The sequence below is a fragment of the Hippoglossus stenolepis genome, chromosome 20 (assembly GCF_022539355.2).
Source record: "Hippoglossus stenolepis isolate QCI-W04-F060 chromosome 20, HSTE1.2, whole genome shotgun sequence".
Taxonomy (NCBI): Eukaryota; Metazoa; Chordata; class Actinopteri; order Pleuronectiformes; family Pleuronectidae; genus Hippoglossus; species Hippoglossus stenolepis.
In genome coordinates this window covers 10,173,070-10,195,410 of record NC_061502.1, presented here as the reverse complement: position 1 = coordinate 10,195,410, position 22,341 = coordinate 10,173,070, and the positions used below count along the sequence as shown (strand labels likewise).

At 42.7% G+C, this 22,341-nt stretch overlaps 1 protein-coding gene across 9 annotated transcripts in view; it reads left to right on the top strand.

The window, feature by feature from the left end:
* The window catches only part of itsn2a (intersectin 2a), a 37,338-nt gene that overhangs the window by 7,146 nt on the left and 7,851 nt on the right, over positions 1 to 22,341 (top strand). For 3 of the 9 annotated variants that reach the window (XM_035144449.2, XM_035144446.2, XM_035144447.2), the window contains exons 3-28: positions 5,426 to 5,518; positions 5,641 to 5,704; positions 6,616 to 6,791; positions 6,962 to 7,183; positions 8,396 to 8,489; positions 10,643 to 10,785; positions 11,183 to 11,246; positions 12,286 to 12,423; positions 12,521 to 12,627; positions 12,712 to 12,974; positions 13,057 to 13,206; positions 13,294 to 13,434; positions 13,536 to 13,623; positions 13,717 to 13,856; positions 15,190 to 15,270; positions 15,990 to 16,129; positions 16,281 to 16,782; positions 16,921 to 17,090; positions 17,228 to 17,288; positions 18,378 to 18,604; positions 18,705 to 18,745; positions 18,841 to 19,007; positions 19,224 to 19,257; positions 19,338 to 19,483; positions 20,901 to 20,997; positions 21,918 to 22,109. In XM_035144449.2, the coding sequence (XP_035000340.1) occupies positions 5,426 to 5,518; positions 5,641 to 5,704; positions 6,616 to 6,791; positions 6,962 to 7,183; positions 8,396 to 8,489; positions 10,643 to 10,785; positions 11,183 to 11,246; positions 12,286 to 12,423; positions 12,521 to 12,627; positions 12,712 to 12,974; positions 13,057 to 13,206; positions 13,294 to 13,434; positions 13,536 to 13,623; positions 13,717 to 13,856; positions 15,190 to 15,270; positions 15,990 to 16,129; positions 16,281 to 16,782; positions 16,921 to 17,090; positions 17,228 to 17,288; positions 18,378 to 18,604; positions 18,705 to 18,745; positions 18,841 to 19,007; positions 19,224 to 19,257; positions 19,338 to 19,483; positions 20,901 to 20,997; positions 21,918 to 22,109 (3,741 nt within the window). The remainder of the gene's footprint in view (positions 1 to 5,425; positions 5,519 to 5,640; positions 5,705 to 6,615; positions 6,792 to 6,961; positions 7,184 to 8,395; positions 8,490 to 10,642; positions 10,786 to 11,182; positions 11,247 to 12,285; positions 12,424 to 12,520; positions 12,628 to 12,711; positions 12,975 to 13,056; positions 13,207 to 13,293; positions 13,435 to 13,535; positions 13,624 to 13,716; positions 13,857 to 15,189; positions 15,271 to 15,989; positions 16,130 to 16,280; positions 16,783 to 16,920; positions 17,091 to 17,227; positions 17,289 to 18,377; positions 18,605 to 18,704; positions 18,746 to 18,840; positions 19,008 to 19,223; positions 19,258 to 19,337; positions 19,484 to 20,900; positions 20,998 to 21,917; positions 22,110 to 22,341) is intronic. The other 6 variants (XM_035144450.2, XM_035144448.2, XM_035144451.2 and 3 more) reach the window with 4 other exon arrangements.

Sequence of the window (22,341 nt, the reverse complement as noted above, 5' to 3'; positions counted from 1 at the left end):
CCTGTGTGCTCTTGATACGTTTGACCATTTGAGGCAAATACGCTTCGCCAAATACGGGGATGGCGCTCAGGCTGAAAATGAACTTGAATGAAAATGATGGATGAGGGGAATAAAATGCAGACACAGTCAGAGCTGACCAATAAGCAGCAAATTAGTGCATTTGTTTCAGTCTGATCACAGCAACCCACAGCTTTACAGGTGACACAGGCAAAGACAGGACCTGAGAACCCTGAGATTGTGGTAATGGGATATTGATCTGGACCTGAAGTGAAACATTGGACTTTAACCAAACCCATATCTGATCCCACGACACTGTTGCTGTATGTTCGAACTATTCGGTGTGTGCTTTGTGCGGGAGACTGCGTCTGTTTTGTCCTTGGCATGGACAGATTTGGTCAGCAGCGTGTGTATTTGCAATAATCCTCTTGTCTCCGGCGTTTGATCGCAGAACGGCAGTGGTAGCTCTGTAAGGGATTCTGTGAGAAACGCCTCAGAGAAAGTGTGTGTTTGTGTTTGTGTGTGCATCTTGTCCACATGACTAATTCCAGCAGTTAAACAAAAGTTAAAACGTCTGCTCCAATTCTGTCCAGTGGACAGACACTGGAGAACGCAATTCAGAAACTCAGTATGTCATTACTTTCTCCGTGGAAATGTACAGTATGGGAGGAGGAGGTCGTTGAGCTACTGCACCTTCATTAACACAGTGAATCTGCAATGAGGCATCTGTAAAGTCATTAGTCTGGTGGATAGTATGCAACACTCCTGGAGAGGGAGGTGTGTGTGTTTGTGTGTAAAATGCTGCAGCGCACAGAGACTGTTGATCCAATGACGCTATCTGAACCATAACCTTGTCCTCCCCAGGTGAAGTGTTTGATATGTAAATAGTCATGAAAGCCGAGAGGTTGTTTCCCCCCTGAGACGTGCGCTGGGAGTCTGGAGGTTTGACTCGATCATCTCCTGTGGACTGTGTGGCACCTAGACAACAGCAGCACACAGGCTGACAAAGGGAGCTGAAGCCACACCAGGCTGTTTGTGTCGCAGCTGCTGAGGAGCGGAAGTGTTGTACAGTCGGTTTAAATTCAGTGCAGGAGACGTTGTCTGTGGATGGACTGTACGTTAAACTGTATTGTGTCAATACTGGCTGAAATGCTCTAGTGTATTTGCTGAGGGTCTGTGTTCTAGGCTGCTATGCAGGATGCTGTTTATACGTTTCCTCTTAGTACTAAGGTCCAAGTAGTAGCCATGACAGCATGTGGATATGTGTGGATTGGATAAAGGGATATCTGTTGACTTTGATGTTTGTATTTTACCATACAAGCCAAGACATAAATTAGGATCTCCAGTGGTAGCCTGCAGGAGTGAAATTGTGCTTGGAAACTGTGGGATAAAGATGCCAGACAAGGTTGCTCAAAGACAGGGATAGCCATTGACTTAAGCAATTAGCTTAGCATCGCAGAAAGACTTGAAACAGGGGAAACAACTAGCTAACCCGCTGACCTAGAACAGTCACGGCTGGTTGTCTGGTACCTTATGGTCTTAACAACCACATTTTGACCAGAAGGTCCAGGAACATTTAATCCTTAAAATTTTATTTAAAGGAACTAAAAGGTTTTCTTTCACCGAGGTCTAAAGACCAGGAGAAATTAGGCAAATTAGCCTGCTGACATATGAACAACCTACAACACTACAACAACAGTAAACTTGCTGCTGTAGATCGTAAAAGAGACGAGAGCTATTAACGAAGAGTATTCAAAGCAGCGGAAAAGCTAGACTCAAAGTGGATTTTACGAGCTATTGCAAAGATTTACCAGCTCAGACAAAATACTTGAACACTTGACCAATGAGGCTTCCTGAGTGTTACAAGTACTACCTCTAAAGTTATTGTACATTTGTGAAGCACTACTCCACAAAGCAGGGACTTTTTGGTGGGTAAAAAGATTTATCTGGAACTTAATTGAGTTCCTGCAAAGGTTCCTAGTTCCAGGGGAAAGTTCTTGCGCTAGAAACGCAGCTAACATTAGCTTGGGAAGTCACTTGTTGCAATTTTCATTTGTGGACGCAGGATAGCCGTTTCCCTCTGCTTTCAGTCTTCATGGCTTCACCATACAGACACAAGAGAGATATCGACCTTTTCATGTAACTCTTGGCAAGAAAATTCTGTAATGTCCACAAGACTTCAGCTCAAAAAACCCTCCGGTCTTACATACGCATCATAATTGGCGTCGAGCTTTTGTTGGCATCATTTTAACTGGTCTCCCGTTGAGTTGCCATATGTTTCCATCACTATCGTCAAGCCACAGAAGACGATGGATTCTGCCATTGCCTTGTAAGAAGCTTTGCATTGTCACACTTATCTCAGAGCATCCAGCCCTCGCTTATACACACGCTGATTCTGAAACAACTGACAGGCTTATGGTGGATGCGGCCACATGTCCCATAGGCACTGTGCTAAATATCTCACTTACAATAGCTTCTAAATGGGGTCTGTCAAAGCCAAAGAGACAATGTGAAGAATACTCACATCCCCGTGTGAGATTAATTACTTTCTCCTGTTTAACGGCTGCATTTTGCTGACACTGCAAGAGGTAGGTCGGGTGCCGTGAGCTGCTAATATTGGCTTTTTCAGGGAAAAGGCCTCGACGTGAGCAGGTGTTGCTCCGGTGGTTCAGGTTTGTTAGATATTGAAACCAGCTCAAGGCAGATTTCTGAGTGAAGCCAGCAGGTTATGTATCCCCTCATACATACTGTTTTAGAAAACCTTTAATCTTTTTAAAACTCGCTCCAGTTTCCTCTTTTTTTTTGCTACAGACTGTGCTGTTACCGAAGCTAAGCAGTGCATTTCGTCATTCCTCAGAGGTGTGTGTGTGTGTGTGTGTGTGTGTGTGTGTGTGTGTGTGTGTGTGTGTGTGTGTGTGTGTGTGTGTGTGTGTGTGTGTGTGTGTGTGTGTGTGTGTGTGTGTGTGTGTGTGTGTGTGTGTGTGTGTGTGTGTGTGTGTGTGTGTGTGTGTGTAATACATGTGTGTGGTTAACAAGAGCCAGTGGGTTGTTTGGGTTAGTGTTGGGGAGGAAGTGCCATCATGGGCAGGGTGGTATTTCCTGAAGCGGGTGAATAAATTACAGCATGGATACCAGGTCTATAAAGACACACACCCATAACATTCTTAAGTATTTGATTTTTCTTCAGTAATAATATTTCACCATAACACATGTTTTTCTATATGAACACATCTACCACAGATCAGAAAGAAGAGAATCCTGTTTTTTATAAGAATCTGAGTCAGAGTTGTTATTAATGGCTAAACTGTAGTTCACTGTACAGTTCTCATGGCTCAAACAGTGAATATTGTAACATCATAATCAAAAGCAATCACATATTTGTGTTAGTATATGTGTGCATATATAAAAATAAAGAATATAACGAGGCCACACAACATCTGTTGGTTTGTTCCCATTAAAGAGCTGTAATGTTAACTTTGGCCCAGTTTTTGATATGACGTGAAAACCTTTCCACAGTGAGAATTAAGTTGCTTTGCAGTCATCTTTTCCTTCTTGTAATTCCTTTCCTTTACATTTAATATAAATGGATAGACACATGTATGTAGAATGAATAATACGTTATTTTTGTTTTCTTTGTAAATTGTACATTTTCATACGAGGATGTTTCAGCGAGCTTCAAACCAATGGTGGGCTTATAATGATAGAACATAAATAACACACTCAACACTCTGCGTTGGGGAAAAGTCTGTGTAAACATTTAGTTTGACGGCGGTGCTGTGGTTCCTATGGCGACAACCAGTGGCATCAGGGAGGCCCGTCTGTCGCTGTCGAGCAGAGAAAGACGAGGCGGTTGAAGCGAGCTGCACGAAACTCTCTGGACGTGGTTTACAGTCGATAATCTAGTCCGACACTTTGTTGCTCTAGTGTGACTTCATCCGTTGTGCATCACTCTCCTCCGCTGCCTGTGTCCATTATCTGTCTTTGTCTCCTTATCTTTGCCTTAGTCATTCAATTGCTGCCATATGGACGGATCCATCTGTGCATAGTGTCCACACAGTCAATTATCTCCTAAAACTGGCTGTGAAGTTCAGTTTAAGCAGTGAAGGATGAGGCTTTGAGTTTGCCCTTGATTGTGCTATGATTTGATTAATTTCATGTATTCCATCATGATTAATTGATTATCAGCTCCCCCTTCTATTTAAGATGTCTCATGAAACTGAGTAAGAACTGAGCCTCATTCACCCCCCCACAGCACATTGGACTTTATATTTAATTCATGGCCAACCCTGAGCTTACCTTGAGATATGCAAGATGCGTGCGGAGTGCAAAAACAGCTGACTGTACACTTTTATACATTAATCATTGTCGGGAGTTGGTAAAGAGTGGTTTCATCTGTGGGGGAGATCTTATTTGGGATGGAAATTATGCAGACTTTTTGGAGGGTGAGTTAAAAAAAAAAACGACTGTGCTGAATTTGGTGTCAGCATTTCTGCTTTGGGGACTTGAAATGTGGAGCTGGATTTCTGTGCATTTGTGGGTGAAGCTCAGCTAACACATGATGGTTTCAAATTGTTGAGCTTTCTCCGTTTATATTAAATATTTTCCTTAAAATAATATTGTAGCATTTATTCAAGTCGTGAGTTATTCTTGTATATGCACCAGCAGCATCAAGTGTTGTATTGTTTGTGTGGTGTGTGTGCATTTGTGAGTTTGTATCTTTGTTATAGCTTTTTATTGGTTCAAGTTCTTCTTTATTCATGCACAGTTGGTTGATTGATCGGTTGTGTGATCATTTGACTGGTTGGTCCACCACTCTGATCTATGTCCCAAGTGGCTACCCACCGTGGCATCACCCATTGGTTGGTGAACTGCAGTTTTGAAAGCCTCGAGTTTGGCATTTTGGCAACCACACCGTTTTCAGGTGTGAGATTGGTCCAGATTTTATCAAAATATTTGTTATAAACAGACCCATTTAGAAGTGAGTGAAAGAAATACAGGAAAAAAATGTATACATTTCTATTAAAATCCCATTTAACTACGCACAACTTTGTGCTCATATAACCTTTTGCTCCCTTCTGTTTTTTGGTTGTTGTTTTTTTTAAAGATCATGTTTTGGCCATTTTTCTGTCTTTAAAAGTTGACAGTTGAGACAGAGATTGGAAACACAGGGTGGGAAATTGAGGTTAGATATGTGAAAACCAAACAGTCAGAATTCGATCCAGAGAGGCTGTGGTTATGTGCTATGCCTCCTAACCCGTCAGTTACTGGGGAGCCCTCTGGTTCATACTCGTATGTGATGTTATTGCAGAGTAAAGATAAAGGAAGGATTTACACCGACTCCAGGACGTGAGATGCTCTCACAATCCTGTTTGATGCATGTCAATTTAAAACATTTCAAAATTCCGCCTTGGCTCTTGATTTTGTCCAGGCGGAGCCAGTGTGTGGGCCATCACTCTGGAGGAGAAGGGGAAACACGACAAACAGTTTGATACCCTCACCCCCGTGCTCGGCTATGTCTCAGGTAAGCTGTGGTCATAACAAACAGACTAAGTGCTTGTTTATGTGTAACATCTTGAATTGTCGTCAGTGAGCTAACTGTATCAAATGTCTGTCTCTGTAAAAAAAAAATGTGTCCATCTGCAGGAGAACAAGCGAGGAAGTTCTTCCTCCAGTCTGGCCTGCCCCCATCTGTCCTGGCTGAGATCTGGTCAGTATCAACCAATGACTAAAGGCTCATCTATGCTGCCTTAACGTGTATATAATGATACATGTGTTTCAAACGATGTAACCATCACTGCCCACGTACTTCCGTGTGTTGTTTTACATTGGCATTGTTGTCAAGCAATACATCCACTAGAGGGCAGCACAGAGTCTAGACTTTCTGACAACAACCAACATGTCGACGGTAATTTCTTACCAACTCTTAAAGTCTCTCCTCAAAAAGGTCCGCCATTGTATAATTTCCTCCTCGTGTTCTATGGTTGTCTCGCTTGAACTATTAGCTACAGTGCCCCCCTATGGTTTCCGGTGGTACTTCTCCATTTCGTTTGTATCCGTAAGCTCTCAGACGACACAAATAGGGACGAAATGAACGCAGAGTATGGAGAGAAGGATCCATCTGTTTTTGTATATGAACCTAATGTCGAGCTTAAAAGAGTGAAACTTTTATGTAGATATATTGTGTAATCAAGACCACGTTGTTCACTGTGTCAAATCTTTGTTTTTGTTCAGAGTTAGTTTAGCCTGCTCTCAACTTCCTATTGAGCGCTCACTTCCTTTGCAGCCTGCCCCACCTAGTAAACTGTGTGTGTGTGAGAGCAAGGGGTGTGTGTGTGTGTGTGTGTGTGTGTGTGTGTGTGTGTGTGTGTGTGTGTGTGTGTGTGTGTGTGTGTGTGTGTGTGTGTGTGTGTGTGTGTGTGTGTGTGTGTGTGTGTGTGTGTGTGTGTGTGTGTGTTGGTATTTGTGTGAATAACAGTACTGGAATTCAGTCCCAGCAGAGCTTTGTCCCTTGTAAAACTCCTCGTTTCTATTTTCACAAAACAAAAGAAATGACCAGGAATGTACGATTTGCTATAAACGGATCATGTTTTTATCGCTCGCCCCTTCCCCCTCCTGTAGGAACCTTGCCGACATGGAGGGTGATGGGAAGATGGACAGACTCGAGTTCTCCATCGCTATGAAGCTCATCAAACTCAAGCTTCAGGGCCGGAATATGCCCTCTGTCCTGCCAATCATCATGAAGCAGTCTCCAGTCTCCAATTCGGTCCCAACTGTCCCGTCATCAGCACGTTTCGGTAGAAAATGTTCATCATTTAACTACAGTACAAAAATATTACTTTTTCACTCTTTCCCTGTGATATGTATTTTAAAGGAAACATGTTCAATAATGAAAGTAACCCATTTTTAAATCTAACTTTCATCTGAGTCTCTTTAACTCATTCACCTGTGTATTTCCTCCTTGTAGGAATGGGTTCTATGCCAAATCTGTCTGTTGGTCTGTCCTCCATGTCGACTATGTCCGCCATGCCCATCCTAACACACATCCCGGGTAACCCCCCCATGCCCTCTGTGCAACCCCTGGTGCCGATGTCAAGGCCTTTTTCCCTCATCACCTCCCTGGGAAGCGCCGGACCCCCCAACGTCAATGTCAGCCTCCTCACCCCACCACTCGTTCCCAACAATACAGGTTGGTTCTGCAGCAGAACCATTCTAAATAGATGCATAGTGAGGAATGGATTATCACCAGTTCATTCAATTTAGACTCTGGGTCAAGAGGCTGACGTAGCTAATGCTTCCTAACATATGATCCAAGACAGAATATGAAATATGGTTTCTGATTTGACACTTGATTCAAATGGTTTTAAATAGAACTACAAAGTGGAAAGATTTTAAATTAAGTTTGAATGGTTTTGCCCACTTAGCAATCACTAATTTAAACCTCTCCATACACTAGATAACAACTCAGGAAGAACTTACTGAATAATCGTACAGATGGATTCACATGTATCTTCTGCAACCCAGTGCTTGAGTGTGATATTTAGTGTGTCAGGGTAAGTTATTCAGGTCCTGAGCTTCAGTGGTGCAGCAGTGTAGTGGGGATTACATATCCAGCATGAAAAGGCTGCAGCTTATCTATCTACTCCCTGAGGTCTTATGCAATGCAGAGAATGGACATATCAGTATGTGTGTGTGTGTGTGTGTGTGTGTGTGTGTGTGTGTGTGTGTGTGTGTGTGTGTGTGTGTGTGTGTGTGTGTGTGTGTGTGTGTGTGTGTGTGTGTGTGTGTTGCAGAAAGAGCTGTTTCTCATCACCATGGAGATGTGTCCATCAATTGTACTACAGTTACTGTACCTATGTAATATATATACAATGGGGTTATTTAGTCATTCTTTTCCTTTGGATTTCTACTTTAACTCACTCATGTCTTTATTTCTAACCCCTTCCACCTCTCCCATGGATGTTCCCTTTAATCTCCCTCTCACTGTTTGGCTGTGAAATGAACAATCTAATGAGAGCGAGTGTGAATTTTCCTATTTTAGTTGGTGTTCCCTCTCTATTGTCATCGCCCTCTTTCTCTGCTTACAAGAATATATACAGTTCTCAGTCCTCGTTAGTGCCATGTTGCAGACAACCAGGATCCGCTTTGTTTTTATCCAGATGTCAATAACCTTGCTGCTGGAGTTCTGTGTGCTGCGACTGTAAAGTGTGAGAGATAAGATTAGTTACGTTCAAGGGCAACTGCAGTATTTCAGAGATTGATTACATAAGAAAACCATACATACACACTATGTATTTATATTCATTCACAAAAGCCTCACACATTTTCTCACATTAACTTCAATATGTCATATTTAGATTTTCACTACTAACTCCCCCCCCCCCCTACAACTGTTTTTCAGGGCTCCCTCTCTCTGGCTTCTCTTCGCCCATGGCGTTCTCTCCGACCTCTGGCATGTCAAAAGCAAACTCTCTCCTGGACCTTGGATCCAGCAGGTGAGACCCAGACTGTACTAGAATTCACGCTGCACAAACTATGTGTATTATTACAAACTGTGTAAACGCTGCTGTAAAGATGCTTATGCTTATGTTATACTGAAATTACTGTCACATTTCAGGATTATTCAGCTGTTTGCAAAAACCACATTTCCTCGGTCAGCACATCAGGGTCTGGTTGAAATATAAATTTAGACCCAAAAGTATGTCATTTCCTCGTAAGTTAGTGTTTTTTTTAAGATTGACCATTTATTATGCAGGTTTTTTAGAGTCACAGGCAGCACATTAGTTTAGTGCTTATAAAGAAGCAGCGTTTTGACAGGGAAGGACTCGGAATGTGAAAACAGGCAGATGAAATACTCAGATAGAGGAGGAAACAGGAAGGGAATATTCAAATCAGATGTTCTGGTCGGCTAAAGTAGGAAGTCGACTTGTTTAGAGTCTCAAACATTAGAGGAGAACAAATGGCAGCCTTATAGGATGAAGTCACTATTGTGTGGTTTCCATCTAATATTATTATTATTATTATTATTATTAGCTATGCGAATCAGTGAGTCCATCACTTTTGTCCTGATTATTTTATCTCAACAAGTCTTAAACAGAATACCATGAAAGTACATGTACAGGTATTCATGGTCCCCAGAGAATGAACCCTATAAGGAAATTCCATTCACTGAATGAATATGATTCTGGTGTTGCCTTAATTTTCATCTATGACTATCTGGTAAAAAAAAATATTTTACTTTATGACTAAAACTTCAAAGCCAACTGGAATGGCACTCAATAGAGCACATACCTCCGCCAAGGCCCAAGAGTCCCTTATAAAACCATATTTAAATTCACTACATTTGGATTCGAATGTGAATTTGCACCAAATCGTACACATTTCAGTCCCCTAAACACGGCAGATGTTTCTCATCAAGATCCAAGATCCATCGGGAAATTGGTGAAAATGTCAAACGTTATATCCTTGCATTGTCAAAGTGGAAAAAAACACTTTGTTTGGATCCGAGTCAAAAGTTATGGGGTTTCTGTCTTGGCCAGTGTCCCGTCGTGACACCAAGTTTAGTGTTTTTGTAGTTTTTGCGTAATCCTGCTGACAAACCAACAGCGGACAGCAGGAATAACCTGACACCAGTGGAATTTAAGACGTTAATGCTAACAATGACAAACGTTAGCTGCCAGGGAAAATGGACATATGAGATAATTCATCTTTGCTAGTCAGGTTTTCTTCTCTGTTTGCATTTCATGTCTCGCTGAAATTGTTACACAGTGCTGGGACGTTGCGAGGAGTAAACAAAGGAGAGGTTTGGTGCAGTTTCACCGACTCAGTAGAAAAATACACACAATAGTAATCTAATATCCTCGATGCTTCTCATGGTGTTTTGTGTGGTTTGGGAAAAGGGTAAGAGTAGTGTCTGGTTTCATTGTGGTGAATGGCCCAGTGGTTCGTACAAAAAGTCCCGACCTCAGGTGTAGGTGGTGCAGGCCTCAATACCAGAGAGTCAAGTAAATACGTTGAAATAGGTTGATCCACAGCTCCCAGTTCACTTTAACCTTCCACTTCTAACCATCAAACCCTCCGATATAATGTTGTTGTCTATTAACAAGACAAATAACAAGTTTTGTAATGAGGAATTTCAACTGCGCAAGTTTATATATGTGTAAACAGACTCATACACACTCATAAACATATACCCACATGGAAAAAAGCCCTTGAGCAGAGGGAGGATCCCCCTCTCCGTCTCCCATTGTCTCCATGAAACCGCTTCTTTTATTTCAGAGGAGTTTGACAAGTTCCCACCCGTCCATAAAGAGACATGCTTGAGACACATACTTCTCAAATGAACACCATCGACCTAATCGGCCCTCCTGCCATTCTTTGCCGAGGCATTGTTTATAATACAAACAGAATGGTTGATTAGCATTGCCTGAGAGTACAGCGCTGTCTTGTTTCAGAGAGTCATGTGGTTGTTGCACTGCCGTCCTCTACAGCTAATTAAGAGACGAGAAATAACACCGGGGAGTCTCGGAGCAATTAGTGGTTATAAGTCGAGGCTTGAGAAAGGCACTGCTGACCACATGATGTTATAGTGACGTTTCCTTTCACATGATAGTCAGGCATATCGACCGTTTTTTTTCTTCGTTCATAGTTCAAATTCTTCCTCCACCACGTCGCTGGCCAGCAACTCTCCGAAGACGGGCGCGAGCGACTGGGCCGTTCCTCAGGCGTCCAGACTGAAGTACCGTCAACAGTTCAACACGCTAGACCAGCTCATGAGTGGCTACTTGTCAGGTGCTTCTCTCACACACACACACACACACACACACACACACACACACACACACACACACACACACACACACACACACACACACACACACACACACACACACACACACACACACACACACACACACACACACACACACACACACACACACACACACACACACACACACACACACACACACACACACACACACAAACTCGTGCCGCTTGGCTGCTTCTGGGTGGTTTTGTTTAAGTTTGACTGAACATACTCTGAGCCAGTTTCACTTCACACAAACTCTCACGTGCTCTTGTGATTGCTCTTAACTCCACTCGACCACACACCAGACAGACACATCCACATCGGATTGTGTGGGAAATTCACTCTGCTGTTGTTTTAAATGTAATTTTTACTTTTCAGGACCGCAGGTTAGAAATGCACTGATGGCATCAAACCTGACCCAGACTCAGTTAGCTACCATCTGGTGAGTATAAGGTGTTATATTTATAATCCAACTCATAAGGATGCCTGTGTGAACCTTTATAGATATCATCCACAGGCTACAGCTCATATACACAAATACATGACATCAAAACTATGCTTATATTTTGGGTTCTTCACACTTTTTGCGAACATTATTGCCATGATTTATGTCTCTATCTATGAACGGAGCTCTAGGCCTATATTGAAGAGAAAAAAGAAGTAATAACAATAATAAAAAAACATTCTGGAAATGAGCGGCAAGGAGAACCCATGTTCGCTGGAGTTTCACTTCAATCTTGGACCAATTTTATTGTTTCTTGAGAAACTACCAAACACCTTTGAATAGAGTGTAGATGTAACAAATGATAACCTTGCTGTCAACCACTACCAAATGTCCTCCTCCACAAAAGAGACAATTTCCTTTCCATCCATGTGGTGCTTTCTTCAGAATAAACAGTTTCTCGCTCAAAGTCCTGATACTTATGATGATGTGTTCCTGATGATCCAAATAGTTATTTCATATTAAGTTATACTAATTTACAAGATGCTCCACATATCTTATTTTAACGGTGGCAACAGGATGATCTGATATTCCCTGTATTTCTTTCACTCACTTCTAAAATGACACACAATTAATGTGTGATAAAAGAGTTGTTTAAAATTAATGACACATCACTGATTTTTAGTCTCTGTAAACGCATCTGCTTTGTTTTCAGCCACAGCAGGCAGCTGTTTTCAGCTAAAAGCTATAATAAACCCACTGTATACAGCCGGCTCAGCACCAGGCTGCAGACGGACACAGTTAGCAGCTAGTAAATGTAGCCATAATGTTTCCCGTGTGTATTGGAAGTGTAAATAAGCAACCATTTGCAAACCTTTTCCCCATAACAAAACTGTGACTGTGATAAGTTGCCAGTATTTACTGCTTTTTGTTTCCAAAACCCAATGATGCTTCTATAGAATCTTTGTATTTACCTAAAAAACATACAGATGTCAGTTGTATTGTTTACTATGTGACTCTGTTTGTGATGTAAATATAGGACCCTGGCAGACGTGGATAAGGACGGTCAGCTACGAGCCGATGAGTTCATTCTGGCCATGCACCTGGTAGAAATGGCTAAAACTGGCCGACCTCTGCCACTCACACTTCCTCAGGACTTGTTTCCTCCGTCTCTCAGGTATCACACTCACACACACTCACACTCACACTCACAGATTGACACATTTACTGGTTTTATCAAACCAACCACATATATTCCTTTTTTCTTGTTTCAGAGGAGTCAAGTCCAGTGAGCTTGTTAATGGAACCGGGCCCTACATTGTAACTCCCTGTTTAATCGACACGACAGAAATGGACCTTGCACAGAAAAACAAGAGCAGTGGTATGGCATGCTCTGCTCACTTGTTACATCTTTGAGTCTGTCATCTCGCCCTGTGTCATACCTCTCTCTTCCTCCACTTCTCAGTGTCCTTCGAGGACAAGCTGAAGGAGAACTTTGCACGAGGCAGCGCCGAACTGGAGAAACGACGACTGGCTCTGTTGGAGGAGCAGAAGAAAGAGAGGGAGCGGAGGGATAGAGAGGAGAGGGAGGCTCAGGAGAGGAGAGAGAGGGAGGCCAGGGAGCAGGAGAACCGGAGGAGGCTGGAGGAGGAGAGGCGGTTGGAGAGGCAGAGAGAGATGGAGAGACAGAGGGAGGAGGAGAGGCTGAGGGAGCTGGAGAGGAAGGAGGTGAGTAATAGAGGTAGCCTCACGGGAGATACTTAGTAGCTAGATTGTCAACTATGGTGACTATGTTTCTTTACACTTTAAGGCGGCAAAGCAGGAGATGGAGCGCCAGCAGAGGGAGGACTGGGAGCGAGGGAAGAAGGAGGAGCTGGGACGGAGGAGAGAGGGCGAGCAGGAAGAAATCTGCCAACTCAGGGCCAAAAAGAGAAATCTAGAGCTGGAGCTGGAGGCTGTGGTGAGACTTTATTCACACACACGCGTGCACATTTAGGAACAGCCTTAATTACGGTATGGAAACCCAGTGGTATCATCTGGTCTCCAGGGCAACAAGCACAAGCTGATCTCAGACCGTCTCCGTGACGCTAAGAGCAAGAGGCTTATTCAGAAGGCAGAGGTGGACCTCATCAATCAGAAGAGGGATGAACGCATCACAGAGATCAACACGCTGCAGCTGCAGTTTGAGGTTAAACTAAATGCTTTTGATTCAGTTCTGTCACACTTATGCCATCAAATTATTCCGTATATGATTAAATTGAGATTTTGCATATTGGTTTGGGGCCACAGGACTGGCAGATGAAGCTGTCGCAGCTCGTCCCGGAACAACAGAGGCTGACTGAGAAGCTGCGAAACATCAACCTGAACAAAATCTCATGTGGGTAACAAATGTGCGCTTATTCAATACATGTTATTATATTGGTCACGGAATTCTGTGAGTTATCTCTGACCTGTGTCCTTTGGCTTGTAGCTGGGTCTTTGACCTCTGTGACCTCAAACGTGACGGAGAAAGGCGTGAACTGCCGGAGGCTGAAGGACCAGCTGGACACGCTGGAGAGGGAGACCACAGACAAACTGTCCCAGATGGAGCAGTACAACAAGGAGCTTAAGGTCAGTGATCAGCACAGATCGATACAGGATGTGGAGAATGATGATGATAACTGTAACTTGTCTCTAAAATATTCAGCCCACTTGAATGTAACATAGTGCAAAGTGATTGGTCAGGAGAAACATAAACCAAAAGGCTTCTGGGACCAAAATCTTGTCCCTCGCATACAGATTCTGCATATTCACACTCAGCATCTGTACATAGAGATTAAGATGTTACTAATCAGCTCTATTTAAAGGAGCACATAAGAGGTATATTCACTTATACAGTCACCATTTTACATGTCACCTGTTTGAGAGATTTCATTTGGTTTCTATTAATTTCCATACAGAAAGAAAATCAGGATGCAGATTCTTGAAACTTGCTTTGGTTGAAGTTGAAGATCAAGTTCACAATACATGAGGAAGTTTTGAATTCAGAAATTAGTTTTCAGATCATACAGTGAACTCAAGTGGCACTCAGTAGAGCGCATATCTCCACCAAGGCTCAGCACTTAAAGCTGCACTCATAGATATCATTTCCCTTAAATATGCCTGATTTCCCCTCAAGATCCATGAATCACTACCAGGGACGTTGGTGAAAATGTAAGAAAACACTCTGTCTCCCAATGTTAAAGAAAGTGATAAAAAGAATCCTGGAATCCACCCCCCTTGTCTGGATTTGTGCCAAAATTGAATGGATTCTTTCTTGGCCAATTTCCCATCCTCCTAACAAGTTTCATTGAAATGTGTTCTGCTTTGGAGTTAACAATGGAAACAAATTGCTGCCTAAAATTCAAAAAAAATATCTTAATTATAGATATTCAGCATTCCTTTTTAAGCTAAAATTATTTTTTATTTATTTAAAAATGTATTTATCATAAAAAGTATTCTCTCTGCTTCCGTGCAGGCTTTACAAAAACAGGGAGTTTTAAAGTGCTGCTATGAAATCCTGTTCAACTGGTCACAGTAAATCTAAAGTTTCACCCCTCAGGCAAAGAAAACATTGTTACCTAAACAATAACGCACACCACCCACCCACACACACACACACACGGTGCCAGAGATCCTTATGATTAAGTACCTGCAAAGAATGATGTCACACCCTCTTCACAATCTATCACCAATCTGAAACTAATAATTGCAGCATCAATAAATCCTCTCTTTCTCTCTCTCTAATTGTTACTATTTCTTGACTGCCCTTTAAAGCTTTTAACCCCTTTCTTTCTCTCCTTTTCCTCTGCTTCCCTTTCTCTGGATGTTTTTCTTCTTATTTTTCAACCTTCTCTTCTCTGCTCGTGCACTCGTACGCCCTGTTTCCCTCCCTGCACCATCACGCCGTGTGCTTCTTTCATAGCTTGGGGATATGGATGACTGTGTCCTGCGGGGCCTTCTGTCTCTGCTGGCCTGCCTCAACCAGCTCTTCCTTCTCATCAAGGTTATCCCTCTTCTTCCTCTCTCTCTCTCTCTCTCTCTCTCTCTCTCTCTCTCTCTCTCTCTCTCTCTCTCTCTCTCTCTCTCTCTCCCTCTCTCTCTCACCTCCCACTGTGTAATAATCTTCTCCACCCCTCCCTCTTTCTCCTTTTTTCCACCCCACCTCTTGTTTTCCCTTTAGCTGCAATCTTCCAGTCTTTCCTTTTCATCCTGTGATGATTTGATCCTTCACTTCATCCTTGCTTTTTTTGACTCAGTATTAAACAGACATCTGCTTTTGGTCCCACATCTTTTTTGTATTGTTGTTTCCTGCTTGGGATTTGTTCTTCTGTGTAAACAGGATGCAATCTGAGGGTAAAACACACACAAACACTGTTAGAAAATAGAAAATAAATGATCTCAGCTTAATATGTACATCTAAATGCATGTTTCTGTGATTTGCTCCCTCCTTTTTTAAATCAGTTTTGCATGTGTGGAATGTATTTGTGTTATTGCATCAAACCACAAAGTGTTTGTAGAGATGAGGATTGCAACTCCAAAGCTACACCAGTACTTTCTATAGATTGAGTAAAAATACCATATTCAGTACTGTACATCTTCAGATAGCTGCTTTGTGGTTGTAGCAGAATTAAAGCTGCCATACAGTGGTTGTGATTGTTCTGCTTGTTGACGCTTGAGTCTTTATTTCTCTCTGATGCATTTGATCTGTCCTGGCTGCATCAGGAGCTGAGGGAGAAGCAGGTGAGGCAGCAGGCCCTCCTGGACGACCTGTACCGAGTCAAAGAGGAGAAGCTGAGGGAGCTGCAAAGGCGCAGGGAGGAGGAGAGAGAGAGGAGGAGGAGGGAGGAAGAGGAGGCGGCCAGGTGAGTGTGAATGTGGCTGTTACTGTGTGTTTACCTGTGTATGGTGCATTCAGCAGATTACACATAACAGTCTGCAGATTTGTGTAGTGAGCTTCTTGTGTGTTTTATGTTATGGAAGGTTTAAATAATAATTTGAAATTACTTCCCACAGACGGGCAAAGCTAGAGGAGGAGCGGAGAGAGCAGGAGCAGAGGGAGCAGGAGAAAAGGGAGAAGGAGAGGCGGGAGAAGGAAGAGGAGGAGGCTCGGCAGAGGAGGCTCCTGGAGGAGCAGAGGGCCAGGCAGAGGGAGGAGGAGGAGAGGGAGGCGCAGATTCGCCTGCGAGCAGCCCAGGAGAAAGCACAAGAGGAGGAGAGGAGAAGGCGAGAGGAGGAGGAGGAAGAGAAGAGGAAAAAGGAGGAGGAAGAGAAGAGGAAAAAGGAGGAGGAAGAGAAGAGGAAAAAGGAGGAGGAAGAGAAAAGGAAAAAAGAGGAGGAAGAAGAGAGAAAGCGGAAAGAGGAGGAAGGGAGGAGGAGGAAAGAGGAAGAGGAGAGAGGACAGCAGTCGACGTCGGTGGGTCAGCGAACACACAAGCCGACCCCGTACAGAGCCCTGTACTCGTTTGTTGCCCGCAACAAAGATGAGCTGAGCATCGACGCAGACGGTCTCATAGAGGTATGACACACACACACACACACACACACACACACACAGTGATGGTGTGATTGCCATCTAAATCCATAACTTGCTGTATTAATAGTGATTTCCCCCGGTCACTGCAGTAGTGTGATTGTATTTTTTTTCATGATGCAGGTGGATGAGAAGACTGTCGGCGAGCCGGGATGGTTATGCGGGAGTTTCCGTGGAAACAGGGGCTGGTTCCCCCAGAGTTATGCAGAGAAATGTCCCACGGCCTCAGGCACTGAGACGGTTCCTTCTTCAACTGGAAAAAAGTCCTGTCCACCGCCACCACTTAACAAAAGGTAACATACAGGAAGAACCGTCTCAAACACCTTTTTTTTTAAAGCTTTTTCTGTCTGCTACTCTAACAATCACCTTGGACATTGTCATTTATGTCATTCTACTTATTTTTATGTTCTTATTCTTCTCTTTTACCCAGAATCCCAGATGTGGAGGCTACAGGTGACAACACTGCTCCTGTCCAATCAGATGCTTCACAGGTAAGAATGAAAATGCTGTTTTCATTGCATCTGAATTAGTTCCCTAAAAAACAAATGCTTTTAATGGACATATAAACTGTTCAGTGACCTACTTAAGCAGAAAAATCTAAACTTTATCCTGTTTGCTGTGTCACTTTAGAGATCAGCTTTAATTGTCTGGAGGAGGAAGAGATTTTTATTCAGGAGCAACACAGGAATCATTTACTCTGTCAGATATTATGTTATAGGACAACAAACGAGGCACAGTAGACTTGAGCTAATGTGTAAAGCTGATGTTGTTGCTTTAAGTAAAGTTCTCACAAAGGTTATTTGAGAATATCCTGAGGGAAACGTGTTTTTATAGCATCAAATTACAGATTAAAACCAGACTTACTGAGAAAATTAACACTTGAGCACATATCAGTTAAGAACTAAGTAAAATGAGAGAAAGCATCTCTCACAAAAATGTATCTGACATGTACTTTGACTTTTTTCTTTGATCATATCCCTTCCACTAACATGGAGGAGGCAGGGTTTATGACCTAAACTGCAGCCAATGATTCGCGACACTTTTGTCATCTATTTTACATCTGCAGCTGGAGAATGACCATTAAAAGCACGAGACTCTACTTCTCGGTTTAAAAGTTGGCTTCAGCTATTTTGGGAGATGTATTCCTGACCATAGCTGGGTTTCCTGTGGGTGTAGTGATGCCTTCGTAGTATATCTGGGCTATGAACGGTCTTTGGAACTAGGTCTGGCTAGGCTACACACACACACACACACACACACACACACACCACTGCTGCTTATACACTTGCATGGCTGTATATTTATAGCCATTCCCTGTTGGGAGTTTGTGTGTCTCTCTGCAGGTCACACAGACATTTACAGATCTCCATCTCCCCATAGATAATCATCAGTGTTAGTAGGTCTGGCATTTGTAGGTTATGTCTCATGGTCTGAAAGAGTCAGATGATATTACAACCATGAACAGTGTAGGACTCGATGGTGAATATCCCTTGTACATGTATGTGTATATGTAAATTGAATTCATTTATATCTGAATTGTATAAACAGACTGTTCTGTTGTAACTCCCCTCCCTCCTCAGTCCTCTGTCTCTCTCCTGGCTCGTGCCCTCTCGTCGTGGTCGGCCACTTCAGAAACTCACCTCAGCCTCTTCGCCGGCGAAGCCATCACTGCGCTGCTGAGCTTCTCTCAGGGCGACGTCATCGGCGTGCTGCAGCAGAGGGACCAGTGGTGGCTGGGACAGCTCAATGGGACGCAGGGATGGTTCCCCAGTAGCTATGTCACTCTGGAGACGGGTGGCATTACGGAGTATGAACACACACACCTGCAGACACACACATATCTTTGTAAAATGTATGTATAATATTAGATGAATGTCATTACTGACTGTGTGTTGTTCCCTTTGTAGTGTGGATGCATTTGACACATCCGACTCTGTTCATCTGGAGGGTAGGTATCGTTAATCAGTAAAAAATCAATAGTCAGTAATTTGATTTAAAAACTCTTAGTGACGTCTGGCTCTTCTCGTATTTAATCCCACCTAGAGTACGTGGCCTTGTACACGTATGAGAGCCCAGAGATGGGGGACCTAACGTTTGTTGAGGGGGACGTTGTCATGGTGACGGAGAGGGAAGGAGAGTGGTGGCGAGGATGCATCGGGGACAAGACCGGGGTGTTTCCCTCCAACTACGTCAGACCTGTTGAGCCAGAGGTGAGTCACCAACACTGTTTCTATGGCTGACCTATATTTGGAACTTTCCTAATGTTTATAATAGAATAAATAATCATGGTGTACGGATCTGTTTGATTATCGTATATTGAATAGATGTGCAAATATAAGGCAGCTAGTTGACCTTCATAACTTTATTGATTTCTTTAAAAGTTTTGTTAAAACAACATTTACTTTACCACCACTTTACTAATTTAGCTGTCAAGACCTGGAGCTACGGCCAAGAAACCTGGTGAGTACGAGCACGGTGCGTCACACTTAACACTGGTTCACTGTTACTCTGTTGACATTTTCTTGATCTACATTCATCAGCGACTCTGTCTGCTCGGTTGACAGAGATTGCCCAGGCGGTCACCACCACCGCCACACCAACGATACATCAGCTGCATCTGTCTCCAGGGCAACTGATCGTGGTTCTGGCAAAGAACTCCACTGGCTGGTGGCTTGGGGAACTGCAGGTTAGTCACTGGAGCATTGGTGGGGCTCTATAATAATTAAGATGATTTAAAAAAGCAAGAATGATGTAAGGTGCTGTAACTTTATCATTGCAAAAATAAGGTTTTTGCTGCATATATCCACTGTGTATCTGTCAGACAGTAGTAAAATGGGCATCAGATTTAAGAGAACAAATCTGATGCCCATGGAAATATTTAAATATCCACATTCTAGGATCTTACTCTCTGTGTGAATGTAACATTACCTTTTGTTCTGTGAAATTGCAATAGAACTTCTTTTACACCCCAATATTTCTCAGTTGATAAAGAAAATAATCTCTAGATGAATTGATAATAGCCCTAGTTGGTTGTTAACCTGTTTCTGTGTAATGTTCAAGGGATTCTTCAGGTTTCAGCAAGGTAAATTTCGGACTTAAATTTAATCTAAGACCTATGTCAAATATGATTGATTATCATTACTTAAACATCATCATAACTGAAGATAAAGTAATGTAGCCCAATAGAGAATAAACGTTAAGAACGCCATGTTATGTCTCAAACCACAGGCAGAGACAGTGGGTGTCCATAATCTTTCCCACAGCCAAGCAGAATGTACTGAGATACATTGTTGACCAGGGTGTTTGTACACGATCAGTTATCAGGCCCATGTTTGTCTTGCTTGTAGTTTTATTACAGCGTGCTGATATCTGTAGTGTTGAGGAAGAACTACAACACACAGAGACATTACAAACTACACATTCTGCCAAAAATGTCTCTTAAAAGATTACATTCATTTGAAACCCTGATAGAAGTAGTGTTAACATAAAAGACCTGCCAAAATGTATGTAAGACCTAGGAGGTACATTTTTAACCTAAAATTCAGATTAGAAACCATGTGTCCATGTGGTAGAAATATAGTATAAGGATGTCAGTGAAGTTAATTTGACCATTAACCTATCCATGAATTTAATCACAGGCTTGTCTCTACATCTACAGCAGTGAGTGTTCAGTGCTGAGCCTGCAGCCGTAGCTCTGGTTCTACAGCTCTTTATACAGTAATGAGACAGTTTGGTCAAGTTAGCAGCAAGAGGTGAATGCTGTTCTTCAGTGAGACCACAGCTTTGTCGAACTGTACAATGACCTCAGCAGTGAATATGTTCGGCTAAATTGCTTGGTCAAGGCAGGATGAGACATCGAACAGTATCTTTTGGTCATTACACAGACTTGAGGCTAAGCTTTGGCTGGATTTACGAAGGCGGTGAACAAGAACTTCTGCCAAAGATCCGTCGCAGTTTAACAGTTCCGCTTGAGTTACTTGGGCTGCTTAGATTTTGGAGTTTCAGCACCGCGCCCGACAAAATCAATTCATGTCTCGAGTTGGAATTCAGAAGTGAAGCGGCAGGAGATCGATTTCCTCTCACCAGCTTTTTTCCCCCTCCAGGCTCGGGGTAAGAAGCGGCAGAGAGGCTGGTTTCATTCCTCTCACGTCAAGCTGCTGGGTCCCACCAGCACCAAGCCCTCCCCCTCCCCTCTGCCAGGTGAAGGCTGACACTCTCTTAACATGATAATTTAGCACGGTGCATGTTTCCATATTTTTTGCTGTTTTATTGTGATTCATGACCAAAATCCATAATCATTTCAGGTACGTGTAAATCACTGAAATGGAACCCTGTCGAGCACATACTTCCAGCAAGGCCCAACAGTCCCTTTAAACTCAATCAAGCTGCACCATTATGCACAAACTCTATATCAGTCCTCTAAATGTGCTGTTTTATTCATCAAGATCTATGATCTCGCAATATTTAAGAAAGTCTAAATATATTCCTGATCCACCCTTTTTATCAGATATGTACCAAAATGTATTAGGTTCTTTCTTGGCCCATGTCGGATCCTTTCGTCGAAATCCATTCTGTAGTTTTTGCAAACCAACCGACTAATAAATAAATGGAAAGAGCGAAACCATAACCTCCTCGGCGGTTGTAATAATACAGGGCTTCGATTGACCTGGCAACCCTGCTAATATCTGTGTTTCCAATTCTGTGTCTCTCATTTGAAATATGAATTCATGCATGAAATAAGTGTGGAGCAAATGCCACTAAATCACTGTTATTCCATGTAGATGTGATTAACCTTTGGAATGAGTTAACCATTAAAAGCCCTCCAGTTATACAGAATTGCTGGCATAGTGCATTGTTGGTAGCTTTGCTAATATCCAACTAGTTTAGCATAATTTTTTCCATTATTATGCTGTGAAAAGCTTCTATAAATTAGTATTTTTGAGAACACACTGAAATGTCCTGTTGATCACTTCTTAAAGCTCATGAAAAATGTTCTCGACTAAACACAAACTATTTAAAATATTAACATATTTGTGTAGAACCCTGTTGCCCCTAAAAAGAGCTGATTGAAAAATTAAGGTTTCTATAATAACACACCTTTTGTGCCGCTGATCCCTCAGTGTGCCAAGTCATCGCAATGTACGACTACGCCGCTGCCAGTCGGGACGAGCTGAGCTTCTCCAAGGGTCAGCTGATCAGCATCCTGGACAAGACCAACCCTGACTGGTGGAAGGCAGAAGCCAACGGGGTCACAGGCCTGTTGCCCACCAACTATGTCACGATGACGACAGAATCGGACCCCAGTCAGCAATGTGAGTAAACCTGGCAGGGTTTTTCAAACATCTACATTAACAATTTATTCTCAGACGGACAATATTTTTCTGTCATAACATTTCAGAGAAAATCAATAGTTCACACATTCAGTTTGAATCATTGCGGGAGTGCTGTTGGTGAGGGGGAATACGACTGTGGGAGGCTGATGAAACACGTTTCTCAGCGATAGAAACAAACTTCCCCTCGTGCTGCTGTAAAATCTCATTGGTT